The following is a 17,013-nucleotide window of genomic DNA, read 5'->3' on the forward strand; positions in this document are numbered from 1 at the left end:
ATTTAGCTGCACAACTTCTCAAATGGAAAGGGATGAAGTGAGGCTAGCAGTGGTTTTAGAGAGCCCCAAGACTCTGCCCACAAAAGCAACTCTCTCCGAAGAGACCTAATCCTTTTGAGATGAATGTAAAATAATAAATTATATAAAAACCAAGCTTCTTACATGCCTAACTCTTAGGGCCAGCTTCTTACTGAGTTTACACAGTTAAAAGCAGAATAAAAATCTCATTTGCTTCCATACTTGTGACAGTTTTCAAAGGGTAACTGTGTAAATGTATTCACAATCTCTCTATCCAAAAAAGGAGAGAATTTTATAATGCAACCAAGGTCCTGGAGAGACATAATCCATTATTTCACTTTTTGGCATCTCCTATTAAACATTTTAAATTTTAGTATAATCTGTATTTTTTTTTCCTATTCTAAAATTGCAAAGCACTTTATGAAAATCACAACATTAAGACCTTCACAAAGTGAAATGTATTCAGGACCTCCATCACTCTGATGCTGTCAGACACATACCTGCATATACTCACTTTCCCTAATGTGCTGTTTCAGGAATGCTAACATTCACTTTTGTCTGGTTTTCAGTATAGATTAAGTCCTATCTTTGAAAAGAAATAATTATAGCTTGTAAGAGTTACATTTACATAACTTTATGCAATGATTTTCCATAATATGACAAAAAAATGGGAATGAGCATTTCCATCTCATATATTTGCTTATTCATTAATAGAAGATATTCATGCAGGAAAAATTATACATAATAGATGTGAATTTATACTCGTGCTTAGAAGTTGAATAGATTTTTTTCTAGTGTCACACTATAAGCTGGTATTGAATGTAGTTAATGAATTTAATTTGTGATCTTTAATCCAAAAGTAAATGTTAATTTTCAAGTTTTTCAAAAAAACAATCATCAAAATTACCTGACCAAATGTTAAACTGAAATTTGTTTAGCTTTAAAAGGAAATGCTGAGTTATGAAATGTAAACTTTATACATCCCATGTTTACATTTATGTACTATACATATAACTATTTATGACATCAAGTATTTTCAATGCTTTATCAGTTTTTGCATTTAATATTTTAATACCAGCATGTCTCATTTTTTTTCCTTCAAGTAATTAGAAGCATTTCATTAATGTTCAATGACAGTTCTCTTTTCTGAAATTAACGCGTTTAAAATAAATTTCAAGGGCCAGCCCCGCGGCATAGCGGTGAAGTGCATGCACTCCGCTACTGGCGGCCTGGGTTCAGATCCCGGGCGTGCACCGATGCACTGCTTGTCAGGCCATGCTGTGGCAGCATCCCATATAAAGTGGAGGAAGATGGGCATGGATGTTAGCGCAGGGCCAGTCTTCCTCAGCAAAAAGAGGAGGATTGGCATGGGTGTTAGCTCAGGGCTGGTCTTCCTCACAAAAAATATAATAAAAAATATATTCTACAGCACATGGGGATGATTCTCATTTACCTGGAGACTGCTCATTATTCTGTGTAATTTTGAATACAGTTTCACTACCCATGCAGAAAGCAATGCAAGAAGTGCAGAAGGCATTATACTTGTGATAGGAATAACAGACAAAGTTCAAAATTTAGGTGGTAAAGACAAGGTCCAAAACATTTACCGGGAGTTAAGTCAGTTTTAGAAAATGGAAATCTTTTATCAAGAGGTATGAAAAAATGTAAGAGAGTCTTAAAAAGTTAATCCCAAAGAAGTCTAGAGAGTGTTCTAAAACAATTAGCATCTCAGCATGAATCTTGACCGGCTATTCCAACAAATCCTTCAGAGTTAAATAGCAAAGAAACTAGGTCGGCTGTTTGTTTTTTGTTTTGGAAAAGTACTTACGGAACACAGCAGACTCAGAGCACTACTGGTCTATCTCCTTCACTTTCAACATATATGACCTGTGTGCCAGCACAGAATTGTTTTCTCTCCTTCGGAACTTTGGTCATCATGACCCGGGAGCTCGTTAGCAGCGCAGAACCTCAGGCCCTAACCAGACCTGCTGAATCAGAGTCTGCCCTCTAAGAGAGACCCCCGACGAAACACAGGCACAAGCAAGTCCGAGCACTTCCTTAGAAAGACTGCAGATGCCTGCCTGTGCGTTAACCTTTACAAAGAATTCTATTTCTTTTACTCGGGGAAAACTTCTACTTTCAAAAGTCAATTCTCCCTCTTAAAAACATCAGTTTATAAAAAGCAGCAACTACAGTTATGTCTCTTCCCGTATATTACAACCTCCAGATGCATCAGGTTTTGGGGTGGGGGAAGGTCACTCTAAATCAATGGTTCTCAGAGTATTCCCCTTCCAGTAGCATTAGCATTAGCATTGCCGAGAACTTGTTGAATAAGAAACTCCGATTCTGTGTTTTAATAAGCAGTGTTCTTACAAGCCCTCCAGGTGGTTTTGGTGCACGCTAAAATTTGGGACTGGTGCCCAAACTTGTTCCTGAGAGTCACCTAGGAAGTTCGTTGCAACAGTGGGTTCACAGGTCCCGGCCAGATCAATGGAATCAGAAGCGCTGAAAAGTGCAGCCAGGAAAGATGCCGCTTAAGTTAGGCCCCAGGTGAGCCTGAGGCAGGTGATGAGAGGCTGCCCCGAGAACCGAGAGGTAGAGCAGCGGGTCTCAGACGACTCAGCTGCACGAGGGAATCATCTGCAAAAGTAAGAATCCCGATGCCGAGGCCACACTCCACACCAATGAAGTCAGGCGTTCTGGAGGCGGGACCCAGGCATCAGCATTATTTTATACAAGTGATGTCAATGTGCACCCAAGTTGGAGAATCAGTGCTCTCAGAAGGCATCAGGAAAGAAGGACAGCAGGTGGCAGGGTGAAGGCAGGGCTCGAGAGCCAGCCCTGGGACCTGAGCCTAGCTACAAAGTCTCTCTAAACATCAGTTTTTTCAGCTATACAGCAGGGGACTGCTTAAAGATTAAAAAATAAATGCAAAGCACCTGGCAATTCCCATCCCTCTAAGTGCATCCATTAGGATGATTTTAGCCCGGTTAACATGCCAGCGAAGTTCCTTCCAGACTTGAGAAAAAATAAAAATAAAAGAACCAGCACCAGCACCTTTTGTAATATTGTACAATACCCTCCACACTTCTTATGATGTTTGCTGGAGAATAAAAAATGACTTGAGGCAGTGTGACTCAGTTAGCAGTTATGCAGTTATGCATACTTTTCCCTCCAGTTTTACCTACCTACTTAGAAGAAAAACATACCTGTAGATTTTCACCTATGAGTCTTCTTGACCGTGTTTTTAGCACCAATCTCCACTGGTCTTTCCACCAGGAAAGATCTGCCATCTGGTGGTCCAACATGGTAATGGCGGGCTGTGTAGCGGCTTCAGAGAGGAAACTGGTGTTGCGCACAGTTCAATGCAGCCACCAGACTCGCTCTCCAGCTGCCCGCAAAGGACAGATGAGCCTTACATTGGTGTTTTCTCTCTTTGTAACAAAGTAAAACTTATTTTCTAACTAAATAATTGTTTTGTCACTAATATCTCTTTAAAAAGTATAATCTGGCATCTTTTCTGAGCAAGTAAATTTGTATGAAATTTCTTTACTGATATACATCGCAAAATGATCATTTGTAACGTAAAATGGTCAAGAAAGTCATGTGTCTAGGAAACCAATATTTCTAGCATTCTTACCATTAAATTTTTTTTTAAATCACCATGCAAAGGAGATTAATTTGAAGTCCATCTGAGAAATACTAGTTTGCACTAAATTTCGTCTTTTAGCAAATAGCTTAGAAGACAGTAAATAAGCTAGTGGTGATTTTAATGTCACTGCAACAGTTTTAAGAAATGTCCATAAAGCTAATCTTGTGCAAATAAGACAACCCCCCACCCCTGCCCCTTGCTAATCGCTGCAGACTCAAATCAGTGTCTTCTCTCCTAGAATGGGCAGCCGAATCCACGTCTACCCAAACGGATCCCTGTTCATTGGGTCAATAACAGAAAAAGATGGTGGTGATTACTTGTGTGTGGCGAGAAACAAGATGGGGGACGACCTGATACCGATGCACGTTAGCCTGAGACTGAAACCTGCCAAGATTGACCACAAGCAACATTTTAAAAAGCACGTGTTCCACGGGAAAGATTTCCAGGTCGACTGCAAGGCTTCCGGCTCGCCAGTGCCTGAGATCTCCTGGAGTCTGCCCGATGGAACGATGATAAACAATGCAATGCAAGCTGATGACAGTGGCCGCAGGACCAGGAGGTACACCCTGTTCGACAATGGAACCTTGTACTTCAACCAAGTTGGGGTAGCAGAGGAAGGGGATTATACTTGCTATGCCAGGAACACTCTCGGGAGGGATGAAATGAGGGTCCACCTAACAGTCGTAACAGCTGCCCCTCGGATCAGGCAGGGTGGCAAGACCAACACGAGAATCAAGGCTGGAGACACGGCCGTCCTTGACTGTGAGGTCATCGGGGAACCCAAACCAACAATATTTTGGTTGCTGCCTTCCAATGACGTGATCTCGTTCTCTAAGGACAGGTACACGTTTCATGCCAACGGGTCTTTGTCCATCAATGAGGCAAACCTGCTCGATTCTGGGGAGTATGTGTGTGTGGCCCGAAATCCCAGCGGGGATGACACCAAAATGTACAAAGTGGACGTTGCCTCCAGACCTCCACTAATCAATGGCCTGTACACAAACAGAACTGTCATTAAGGCCACAGCCGTGAGGCATTCCAAAAGACACTTGGACTGCAGAGCTGAGGGGACGCCGCCTCCTCAAGTCATGTGGATCATGCCCGACAGTATTTTCCTCACAGCCCCGTACTACGGAAGCAGAATCACAGTCCATAAAAATGGAACCTTGGAAATTAGGAACGTGAGGCTTTCGGATACAGCCGATTTTATCTGTGTGGCTCGGAATGAAGGAGGAGAGAGCATGCTGGTGGTACAGTTAGAAGTCCTGGAAATGCTGAGAAGACCAACATTCAGAAACCCATTTAATGAAAAAACAGTTGCCCAGCTTGGAAAGCCCACGGCATTAAATTGCTCTGTTGACGGAAACCCGCCACCTGAAATCATCTGGATTTTACCAAACGGCACACGATTTCCCAATGGGCCACAAAATTCTCAGTATCTGATAGCAAGCAATGGTTCTTTCATCATTTCTAAAACAACTCGGGACGATGCAGGAAAGTATCGGTGTGCGGCAAGAAATCAAGTTGGCTATATCGAGAAATTGATCGTATTAGAAATTGGCCAGAAGCCAGTTATTCTGACTTACGCACTAGGAACAGTTTACTGCATCAGTGGAGAATCGCTATCATTGCACTGTGTGTCTGATGGAAGCCCTAAGCCCAATATCAAGTGGACTGTACCAAGTGGTTCTGTAATAGACAGGCCTCAAATTAATGGAAAATACCTACTGCATGAAAATGGCACCTTAGTCATCAAAGAAGCAACAGCTTATGACAGAGGAAACTACGTTTGTAAGGCTCAAAATAGTGTTGGCCACGCCCTGATCACTGTTCCAGTAATGGTTGTCGCCTACCCTCCCCGAATTACAAATCGCCTACCCAGGAGCATCCTCACGAGGACCGGAGCGGCCGTTCGGCTCTACTGTGTTGCCCTGGGGGTCCCCAAGCCAGAAATCACATGGGAGATGCCTGACCACTCCCTGCTCTCGATGGCAAACAAAGGGAGGACACATGGAACAAGGCCTTTTCCCCCACGAGGTACCCTAGTCATTCAGAATCCTCAGCCCTCCGATTCTGGGATATACAAATGCACGGCAAAGAATCCACTAGGTAGTGATTACGTGACAACTTACATTCAAGTAATCTGACATGAAATAAAACTGTTTGAACAAAGTCAACATCTGGACAGAGTTTATTTTTTGGAAGAAGTTTAATCAAAGGCAGCCATAGGCATGTAAATGAATTTGAATACATTGACAGTATTAAATTTATAATGGACATGCAAAAAAAAAAAAGACTTGTAAATAAATGCATTATGAACTGATACCGATTTCTTTAATGGATCTCAAAACAAACTTTTAACTTAAGGCACTTTTATTTTGCCAACAAATAACAATGAACATGAAGGGCAAACTGTCCACCGTAAGATAACAAACGCAAATGTACCTGCGGTCTCCATGCAACAGTGGACCTTTCCTTCACTACCAGTTGCCTAGTGTCCACCTTCTAACAAGGTTACAAGCATGGCACTGAGGACAGAGACATGGAAAAGATTAAATGTGCAGTCTCGGTGTAAATTTTCCATCTTGATGTAGAAATATTTTGTGGTTGCTTTATAAATAATTTACTAAAACCTACAGAAAATAAGCACTGAGCTGTTTTGACTATGATTCACCATTTTGTGCACATTGAAAATTTTCATTGATGGGGAATACAAAAATGTTTTAATAACTGCATTTAAAAATAAAGGCAGGCTTTTTCACATGTAAAAAGCAACTTAACACCTGCACGTCATAAAGTGTGGAAAGGGAGTTGATTACATTTTTGTCCAAATAAACCCATTAAAAAGGTTTTAAAAATACAATGAAACTTCCTTATAACTTCAAAATCTAGCTCAGGCACCCCTGGGTTTAGAACTGTTTATAAGGAGAGTTTTCTGAGGAGGAACCATTGCTTTATGAGCAATTATTTCATTAAGTGATAATCCTTTATGTGATGGGAAAATGTTTGGGAAAAATCTAGATCTAATACATGTAATGAAGTTTCACTATACTTAAAATTGGGTCAACCCTACAGGAAATGTTGCTTTTTGTAATTCACTGAATTTATTTATATTACATGCCTAACTCAACCTGAATTGATTTGGGGGACATTAAGATTCATCTTTTCTAATTCTAGAGGCTGGGAGGATTTTCCAGTGTAATTTCTCCAGCATCTATTCAAAATTCGAATATTATTTAAGAATTATAGGAGCCTTAATAAGCAGAAAAGCAGAAGAAAATGCCATAGGTCTTGCTCAGATAGCTCAGCACACAAAACTGAGAGCTGTTAGCCCCTGCCAGTTATGTGAGACATCTGGGGAGCTCGCTTCATTGTTTTTATCACACCCACTTCCAGCTGGCCCCATCTAAGAGGGGACCTACTTCCGGGCCAAGAGGAGCAAATAAAAGGACAACTTTAACTCTATTAGGAACAAGCCTACGGTGTACACACGTACGTGTAAGGGCTTTTTACATCCAGCTCCACTGATCACAAAGCCTTATCTCTACAAGGATTTGGGGTCTCCATCTTGTCCTACGATGATTTCCTCTCTATCTCACCAAGGAAATTACGAGGTTCTGCCAACGGATAGGGCTTTCCCTGGTGATCATTTTAATACAAATTAATGCATTTGCTAAAAAAGAAAAAAAGAATCCTCTCAGGATAGAGGATTAAGTGGGAGGAAACATGATAAGACTAAAAATTCCAGTTGTTCTCTTTATAATGCACAGGGGAAATCCAGGTTTAGGTTATTCCTCAACTTTCCAGATTTGTTAAATTATAGGGCCTTACCATGACTTCGCTTCCTCATCTTACAGAAAAAAAAAAGGACACCACAACAGAAAAAGTACACCCCACAGTTTTCATGTGCAAAGTGATTAATAAATTAATTTCACTAACTTCTGCAAAATATAAAGTGCATACAAATGCTATGCAATTATAACACTCATTCTGGAAACAGTATTACTGCTGTTTGTAATATTGAGCTACAAAAATATACAGTTCAAACTGAAAAGTGGCATTTTAAATGCCAATAACTCTTGAAAAGAAAGAAAATCAGGACAGAACACGCCTCACTCACTAGGCACGACATTCACATTTCGGTGGTTTTGCCAAGGCAGTCCTTATATGGACATATTACTTGAAGAAAAATAACTACATGAACTCTTAAGTATGATTCTCGAGAGGAAAAAAAAACCTGATCTACAAAACCAGCTGATATGTAAAGATTCATTTTCTGAAAGCAGATAGAATATATTAATTTAGTGAAAAGAATGGTCTTTAACGTTTTGGCAAAGTCGTTTCCAGCCCAGAGTAAACATGAAATGAGCAGGCTGGAGTGAAATAGTTTCACAGTGTACAAAGCGGTTCACAGGGATGCTGCCACAGCAAGTAAGCGGACATGTGTTTGAGGTCATTTGCATGAGTCAAACTTTGCAATGAATAACTCACCTAGGAAGATATAAATTATTTATACAATGGTCTGCAAAGGAAATAATCTACTAAAGTTGTACTAGCTACATTTAAAAAAAGTAGTTTACATGGTTTGCTCATTATAGACAAATCTATTCACAGTATGCTTGACTACATTACATGTAAAATCATATGGCAAAAGAAAATGAATTAACACAGAACATGGGAAAATATCCCCCACATATGTTTTAAAATGCCCTGCAATTTTCACATTCAAAATTTTATGCATCTAAATCTAAAAAAATATTATATGGAATACTCTTAAGTTACACAAACTGATAATAATTTACTGTATTTTTTACTCTAATAGGAGCAAATTACCACATACTTGAACAAAGTTAAAATAGTTACTATTTCTTTATAATAAATTTGATGTATAATTTACTTTACTTGTGCTTTTTGCACCAATTTATAAATACAGTATATGCAACACACAACCAAGACTGACACCAACATTAATAATTAAATTCAAAATAGCAAATACTTACCATACAAAATAAACAGCAAATACATCTCTTAGGAAAACCAGAGCCTCCTGAACTTGGGGGCCAGATTCTCTGGAAACCATGTCAAGTTTGAGCACTGTGGAATCTCAGGCCAGGTGCGAGAATTTTTTTCTCAGTTGGCATAAGGTTGGACAGAGTCATTTTTGCCAAATCTGGCAATAAATAATTGGAACAATTCCACTGTGGTTTGCCTGGGCCTTTAAAATTTACATGTTGTACCTTCACAAAGACTCTGGTCAATGATCTTGCCACTGAAAACAAATCTGAGTACGGCTACTTCTAACAGGCTTCCACATATCTTAGGGTAGCTCTCATGAAAGCCCTCATTTAAGCTCTTGGTCTAAGCAGTTTAAGCACTAAGCAACAATCTGTCTCAGCACCTTTTGACCACAACAAAAGCAAAGAAAAGTCCTACATAAATAAGAAGAAAGTTTATAAAGTGCTTATGAAATTACAAACATTTCAAATTAGAGCAATGCAAATCAATGTCCATTTCACCATCAAAGGTGAATGCAGAATAAATGGGTCACTTTCCGTTCAAGATCTGACATGCCTTTCAAATAAGTGGTTTGGTCCAGCACAGTTTGCAAAAAAAAAATCTTCATCATTAACGAATACATAAATATGTTAAATCCACCATAATTCATCCTTTCTATAACTATGAGATTAAAAAAAGCACCAATTACGAAAGGTCTGCTACCAAACTCTTCTTGGACGAGGCCCACATGACCCACATTTTTAAACCCCCTTTAAAGCTGAACGCGACAACACACCACACCTCTTCCTCCACTTGCTGTTGAAATACCTTCCTATGAAATGCAGACTGAAATATACGAAAACTTCAAAGAAATGAAAGGACCAGGGGACATTTCTAAAGACGACTAATGCATTAAATTTGATTTTCTATCTTTCAGTGCAAACAGAAAACTTCACGTCTCGTCCTCTTCCAGACTCAGAAGTGTGAAGGATGTCCGTAGGGAGTCGCTCCTTGCTGTGGCTGGTTACCTAGCGGGAAAAACACATGCAAATAAAACTGCAGGTGCAACGTTATGCCACAGATAGATGCCACCCCTCCTGTCGCTGCTCAGTACCAGCCTCAGGAACAGGAGGACGGGCTGGCCGGGGAGCACAACGCAGTCTGGAAACCTGAAAGGCAGGGTCTGAACACTGCAGCTGAATTCATTCCGCAGAGGGGCCAGCACAGGGCCTTGGGATGAGGGTGAGTGGCTCACCCAAAGTCTCTCTCTGAACAAAGACACAACTCAATACCAACACACAAAAATAAAACATGGAAAGTTCTCAGAACCTTTGTAAAAGCACCACAGAGTCAACTTTTAACAGTGACATCAGAACAGGTGAGAAGTACTTGAAACTGGACAGTCTTCAGCAAATGGCCTTAGTTATATAAGAGAGAAAGTACAAGAGTGTATGTGTGTACAAGAGTGGCTCTGTGCGTGTTGACTCAAGTGTGTGCCTATGCATATATGTACGTGTGCGCACACACATACACATACACACACACAGAAAAAATAAAGAACAGTCAGGAGGCCCAAAGAAATGACAGAGGCTTAGAAACAGCTACTACTGCACAACTCTGGTGGGACTATTCAATTCCAGAGGGCCCGCTCACACGGGCTATGATGTGAAAGGAGCCCTCTGGAGCTGTGCAGTGGGCCACACACCCTAGAGGCCACTATTCAACAAAGAAGGTGGTACAACTGCCAATATCAGGGAGCAGAGTGTACACCATGCTTAAGAGGTGGGCTCTGGGGGGGGACCATGTGAGCTCACAGCACAGCGGTGCCCCTTATTGTCGGCTGAATAACCTCGGGCTGTGCCTCAGCTGTTCCCTCATCTACATACAGGGACAGTCACAGTAGCTAAGCTCACGGGTGGGCTAGGAATCAAGGGAACTCATACATGTAAAGTCTTGTGCCTGGGTCCAGGAAAGTGCTCCCTAAATAATGGCTTAAAACAAACAGAAAAGCTGCATTTCGTGAGCACTGGAAAGGAGGAAACACGAGATGTGCTCCTGACATAGGTGCCCCTACATAAAAATCATAAGGACATGCTCCTAAACACTAGAAAAAATCCAGAATGTAAACATGTCGTCTTTGCCTTAAAATAATATCCTCTCTTTAGCCACGTGAAAACACGAACTCTGGAATTAGTGAAACACAGTGAAATTTTAACCACATGTTTGTTTCACAGACCACCCTTATCAAACAGTAGTTGGAAAAGAAGATTGCTTTACATGATTTAATTGAAATTTAATGAGGCCATAAGAGGAAAATATTTTTAAAGAAAAAAAAGAAGCTCTTGGTTACACTCTGGCAGAGACAAGGTACAAGAGGGGCGTCCCTCTGCCCAGAGGTCAACACAGACAGCAGGCAGGCAGAAACAGAGACCAGAACATAGCTGCCCTCAGCCGTCCACTGCCCTTTCCCTCACGGCCTCCTAGCGGACCAGTGCCACAGCCCTGAGGACTAGCTGCTCTTCGCTCGGCCCTCAGGGGCACGTAATCCGAGACCCAGGAGAAACGCCGGCCTCTCTCCTCACTGCGTGGATGAGAAGCTACACGATCCAGATAATGGCCAAGTTGGCACCAGGATCCAGGTGCCCTGACTTCCAGGCCATTACTCTGCATCACAGGGGGCTGGCTGCCACTTCTGAAGGAATCTCTGTCCTGGGACTTCTGCACAGGGGTGACCCCACTCACGGGAGCGTGCTGCCACCATCTAGAGGAGGCACGATGCCACGGGTTGCCGGTACGCGCTCTAAAGGCGCAGCACCGTTTAGAAAGACAAACATCACACAGGCCTAGCAGGCCAGATTCCTGGGGAAAACACTACCCTGCCACGCCGCCTGCGCTGTTACAGGTTTAGATTCCTGCTGTTTTTAATTTCCCGGGAGCCGTCTGTTCTGCACGGGGGGTACTTACTAGAAAGCTGCTTCTGGAGCTGCCGCACCAGGGCGGCCGTCTGCTGCTGCTGCTGGGTCTGCTGCAGGCCCGGTCTGGGAAACTGCAACGGTGACAGGAGAAAGGAGGCGCATCAGCCCACGGGCCCATCACAGACGAGAACAGAGACCAACCCGGGGCATAGTCTGCAATGGATGGGACACACGTCGGGGGAAGTGCATGCCCCTGTGGGTGCATCTTCCTCATCCTCACCCTGTTGGTCGTCTGGTGAACGTCTGACCGGCCCAGACCATTACAAACCCACTCTCCAGGTCACTCAGCATTTATCTGAGGAGCCTGAGGAAGGAGCCCAGGGGCTCACTAGCCTTGTCATCTCACTGCCACCAGCTGGCTACTTCGGGTCACAATATCAAAAATCACTGTCATCGGCAGAAGGAAAGCTCTCTGGTCGGGGTTTGTTCGAGCACCACAGGCCTTGCCCTACGTGAATGAACAAACGTGGTGAGCAGAGCAGGGGCCCAGGGCTGGTCTGGGGCTACGCCCTCCCACTTGATGGAGGAGGAAGGTCGGCCAAGCCCACGGTGTCACCAGGGCCGGGGTTACAGCGAGCCGTGCCAGGCACCAGGGCGCAGACTTTAAGGAGGCGCTCCCCTCTAGGGCCATGCAGGTGCGGGCACAATGTGAGGCCCACAGGCCCTGGTTCTGTCCATTAAGTTGATAGAAGAAATTGTGGTCATTATTCCAAAGAGGAAAAATTGGAAAAAAATCTATGTGGTAGAAGCAAAATTACTTTTGATTAAAATCACTGGTTTTACTGCTGATTTACTTTTTCCCCTTAACCTTCACATGTCAAACTGTCACTCTTCCTTGTCTTCCTCCCCCCCACCTTCTTTCCTCCTGGCTCACTACCGCTGTGATGAGGAAGTGCTCTGATACAAGTCTCTGCATCACAGCCACATGGGAACTGCGCTGGTGTTCCCCACTCGCCTCCGGACCCATTTACTGCTCACGAGCTCTGCGCTCACAGGGGCGCCTGCATGCAGTGTGTCACCAGGCCGGCCCCCTTGCCTTCTGACCTCTAGGTGGGGAGGGGGCACACCCAGGGGATTGCAGGGCAGAAGCAGAATGAAATTGGGTGGGAGCAAGTATAGTTTTGTTCCTGCAAATTTCCTTCATAACAGGTCTGTGCTGGTGGACCACGTCTCACTCTGGGAAGGCCATGGCTCCCAACAGCGGCCCTCTCTGTTTCCCTCCCTCTCCTTGCCCCTCTGGGCCTAGGGCAGGAACTGCCTCCGGCCTGGGTGTTTCATCATCCCTAGTGAGTCTCTCTTTACCCCACCCATATCTCCATAAATCGTTCTTTTTAAAAAACTCAATTACCCAAGATGAGTGCAACATCTATTTCCTCTTCCGAGCTTGCCAATGTGGCTGAAAATAGCCCAGGGTTAGCGGTAGAGTTGCCAGATTTAGCAAGTGAAAATACAGAACTCCCAGTTAAATGTCAATTTCAGATACACAAAAAATAACAAAAAATAATTTTTTCATTCTAAGTATGTCCCAATTGTTGCACGGAATAAATATCACATTTAGTATAAGTATGTCCCATGCAGTATTTAACATAATTCTACAAAGAATTATTCATTATTTACCTGAAACTCAAATTAATGGGGAGTCCTGTATTTCATCTGGCCACCCTAACAGAGGGCATTTCTGGGCTGATTCTTTTAACGCTGAATATCTGGCAGGACATCTGACTCAGGTGTTTCTCTCCCTCTAGAAGTGAGTGAGCTGAGGATAAAGACTTGGGCTCATCCTCCAACGTGTGCCTGGTACCCAGCAGGGCCAGGCGCACAGGGGACGCTCAGTAAAAACGAACAGGACAGCTGACTCTGAAGGGCCTTCAATCCCCTAACCTTCCTGACAACAAGAAAGGTGTACCTCCTTCAAGGTTACTATTGTTCCTGACACAAAGCAGGAAAAGGGCACCCTGCCATTTTTTTTCTCTTGCCCAAATCAAGAGGGAAAACAAAAACCTATCTTTCATCCAGATGGAAATGCCAGTAAAGTAAGGAGTGCTCTCGTTTCTATTCAGGGGTTTCTATGCTTATTTGGAAATATCACCCTACTCATGTAACAAAACCCTACACGGCACCAGGTGCGAGGCAGTGCTGTAGACGTGACACAGATGCAGCAGCCCATGTGATCCTGATGTGGTGACATGGACTGTCAATCTCTCATTCAAAGTCCTTGGAGCAGAGGAGTTTTGGAATTCAGTGCACATACAATTTATTATGCGACTTCCATAACACACAGACCAAGCAAGGTCTAGGACGGTACTCCATAATTAAACACATTCAATTTCTGCAGCAAAACACATGAACAGTCAAATCAGGGAAAATACATGAAAAGAGCATCATGTCAATTCACGTCAGCTTCTGCTACCAAATGAATTCTGGTCAGGTTTAGCTGTTCAATGAGTTACAAATAAAATGTACATTTTGGGGGGTGCTTGGATTTTGGAAATGAATGTAAGGATTGTGAACCTTAATGCTCTTCTTCTCACTTTGCAGATGAGGAAACTGAGGCTCTGAGGGGTGAAGTCACCTGCCCGTGGTCCCTCTCAGCACTGGGGCTGGAATTCAGACTGAGCCTTCTGGACTCAGCTCATGATCTGAACCACAATCCAGTGCTGTCCTTAATGGGAAATACTAGCTTCCAAATATGAACTTATTTGGAACCAAAAATCACAGATTCTAAATGGTTGGCTGAAAAGATGTCTAATCTTATCAGCTGATTAAGGTACACAGTGCATGAACATTTATTACTTCAATAAATACTTGGCTGCCTTCTTTATGTTCATTTACAGTCAGCTTCAAATAGAGTAATTCACATAATGAAACACTGTAGTGATCTCCTCAGATTCTATACTTTGAAGAGCCAAGGCAGAACCTAGGTACCTGGGAACTTGTGTGTGTGTACACACTCAGGTACATGTATGTGCGTGCATACTCACCTACACGTGTGTGTGTTGGGGAGTAATGCGTGGTCTGCTGCATGGCCTAAGAGATAACATCCCTGAGGGAACCCCAAGACTACTGGGGTATCTGCCAGGTCAAAATCATTTTCACAATAATACTAAGACACGATTTGCTGTTTTCTCTCTCAGTCTCAGAGACTGAGAGGTGGTTTTCCAGGGGCCACGCCATGTGTGATACCACAACAAACAGCGTGTCTTTTATCATTGCAGACATTCAAGACATTTTCAGAAATGTAAAACAATGTCATTCTTCTCACTAATTTATTTTGAAAAATACACCTATTTTTCATAAAAATGTTATTTCTGTTAATATATAATGAGTTTATTTTAGAATAAATTACTAAATAAATATTGTTAATATTTATGTTTTAATTTCTGATAAAATAAATATTGGTAGACACACAAAAGCTCTTTGGGTCCACAGCATTTTTTAATGTGAAGTGGTTATGAGGCCAAGAACTTGGAGACCAGCTTCCCTAGGCTGACCAGAGGAAGTGAGGGATAGATGGATGGTCAACAGCCTTCCCAGCTGTAGTGTTTCACCACATTTCTCCCAAGGCCACCTGACACTAATTTTAACTCGCTTTCACCTGTATATAGATATCATCAAGCAAGACCCCACATGCAGTCTCCCTGGGCCCTGGAGCACCACGGCTGGGGAAAGATAGAGTGCTACCCACTCCCCACAGAAACCTCACTGGGGAGCACTTCAAATCCAGTCACTGATCTCCTCCTGCAAAAAACTGGACCCTGTATGGGGCTGAGGAAGCATAAAATCATCAGGGGAAACTTAGAGTCACCCTCCTGGGCTCCTCTCCAGACTCCCTGAATTAGAATTTCTGGGGCGAATGTGCTGGAAATCTGTATTTTTAAAGGGCTCCCCCTGGTGGTCTGATGCTTGGCTCGATTTACTAATTATCCCTGTAGTGGGAATTGGAACTTTTAATTTACCAAAACAGGTCAATATATAGGTCAACTGAGGTTTACTAGAAGTTCTAAAAACCACAATCGGTGTATGTTCAACTTTCCCTGTTTAAATGTGACAAACGAAGAGGGCAAGACTTTTCCAGGCTCTATCCATACTGGAGATGATCCTGGTTTCTCTCACCTCTCTGCCTTTGCAGATGTTAATCTCTCCTCCTGGAAGACCCATCCACCTCCTTTCTCCCTACCCTAGACCCTCCTAAAAATTTACTCATCCTTCGAAGATCACTTCAAGTTATCACCTACTCCACCAGGTGTTTGAAGACACACATTCATTCAAGAACGTTTAATTTTTCCGCTCAGTCATTACTATGGGAAAAATGCATGACTAACTAGTAATTTCTATTTAAATAAACATCACTGAGTCTTTTTGTCTCAGAAAAGCTGACTTCTTGGGACGGTCCTTCCAGCAGCAGAATGATTCGGTCAGTCATGGACCTGCCTCACTGCTGGTCAGGTGACTTGCCTTCCAAACTGTGTTTTCCTTTTGGATAATGTGTAGGGTTTTTTCCTTCATTCTGTGACTTTCAACAAATCAGCCATTCAACAATAGTGATCCAGATCCAGGCAACTTTTCTGGGTTCCAGGGACACCAAAGTGAGTAAAATACTGTCTCTGCCTCCTGACAGCTACAAGCTTCTTGTTCTAGCAGGAACCTGGGGCCACATTCTCAGTGAGCAAAAGAACAAGGCAGCGAAAGGACATTATTTCAAGCCTGCACTATCAACTGACAGAGTCCACAGCCACTTTCGGGTCCTCTCATGAACGGACACAACCCCTCATCACTACCAGCTTCAGCAAAATGCACTGCGGCACCGCATGGGCCCCTCCACTGAGCATGCACAGAAATGCCCACGCTCACGCACCTTCGCTCACAGGGCAGCACACTCGGAGAGGACCAGCAGCTGATGGATTTCACAGTACCTAATACTCATTTATTTGCAAGTTAACTAGTAACTTGCACGCAGTCATTTTTTTTTTTTTTTTTGATCTGCACACTGTCATTTTTTTTGTGAAAAAAAAAATCAAATGTATCTGTCCTGTTACCAGAAATCTCCCAAGAACATCTTCCCCATCTTCCTTCTATAAGTATTACTTCTCCTTTCCTTTTAAAGAGCAAAAAAAGAATTCCAAATTCATGCAAAGGAAGGCAACATGGCTTAATAAACCTCTGATTTGAAAAGAAGAATAATATTATCTGGCTACTTCTAAATTCTAGAGGCATTCTGAAAAATTTCTCAATTTCTCTGAATGGAACACAAGAATTTTTTGAGGAAGACTATGTGACAATTTCAGATGTGATCTTTGACTAAAAGTTAATGCAATTGTTTAACTATTGCTGCCACTATGCATATTTTTATATTCAGTATAATCTGATACTGAC

At 42.7% G+C, this 17,013-nt stretch overlaps 2 protein-coding genes across 12 annotated transcripts in view; one reads left to right on the forward strand and one right to left on the reverse strand.

The window, feature by feature from the left end:
• Positions 1-3,909: 3,909 nt before the first annotated feature.
• LOC147916950 (immunoglobulin superfamily member 10-like) lies at positions 3,910-5,817 on the forward strand. The gene has a single exon (XM_087430390.1). It carries the CDS (start codon positions 3,910-3,912, stop codon positions 5,815-5,817), a length of 1,908 nt encoding a protein of 635 aa, XP_087286516.1.
• A 43-nt stretch (positions 5,818-5,860) lies between these two features.
• Positions 5,861-17,013, reverse strand: part of MED12L (mediator complex subunit 12L) — a 320,889-nt gene continuing 309,736 nt past the window's right edge. For all 11 annotated transcript variants that reach the window (XM_087430389.1, XM_087430382.1, XM_087430388.1 and 8 more), the window contains 2 exons: positions 11,630-11,711; positions 5,861-9,693 (listed from right to left, as the gene is read on the reverse strand). In XM_087430389.1, coding sequence (XP_087286515.1) covers positions 9,641-9,693; positions 11,630-11,711 — 135 coding nt within the window. In that variant the 3' untranslated portion in view covers positions 5,861-9,640. The remainder of the gene's footprint in view (positions 9,694-11,629; positions 11,712-17,013) is intronic.

The sequence above is a fragment of the Ceratotherium simum genome, chromosome 5 (genome assembly GCF_057802395.1).
Source record: "Ceratotherium simum simum isolate JZ-2026a chromosome 5, ASM5780239v1, whole genome shotgun sequence".
Lineage (NCBI taxonomy): Eukaryota > Metazoa > Chordata > Mammalia > Perissodactyla > Rhinocerotidae > Ceratotherium > Ceratotherium simum.

What these genes read in the sequence shown, in the direction of transcription:
- LOC147916950 (XM_087430390.1), top strand. Translation starts at nt 3,910, where the DNA reads ATGGGCAGCCGAATCCACGTCTACCCAAACGGATCCCTGTTCATTGGG.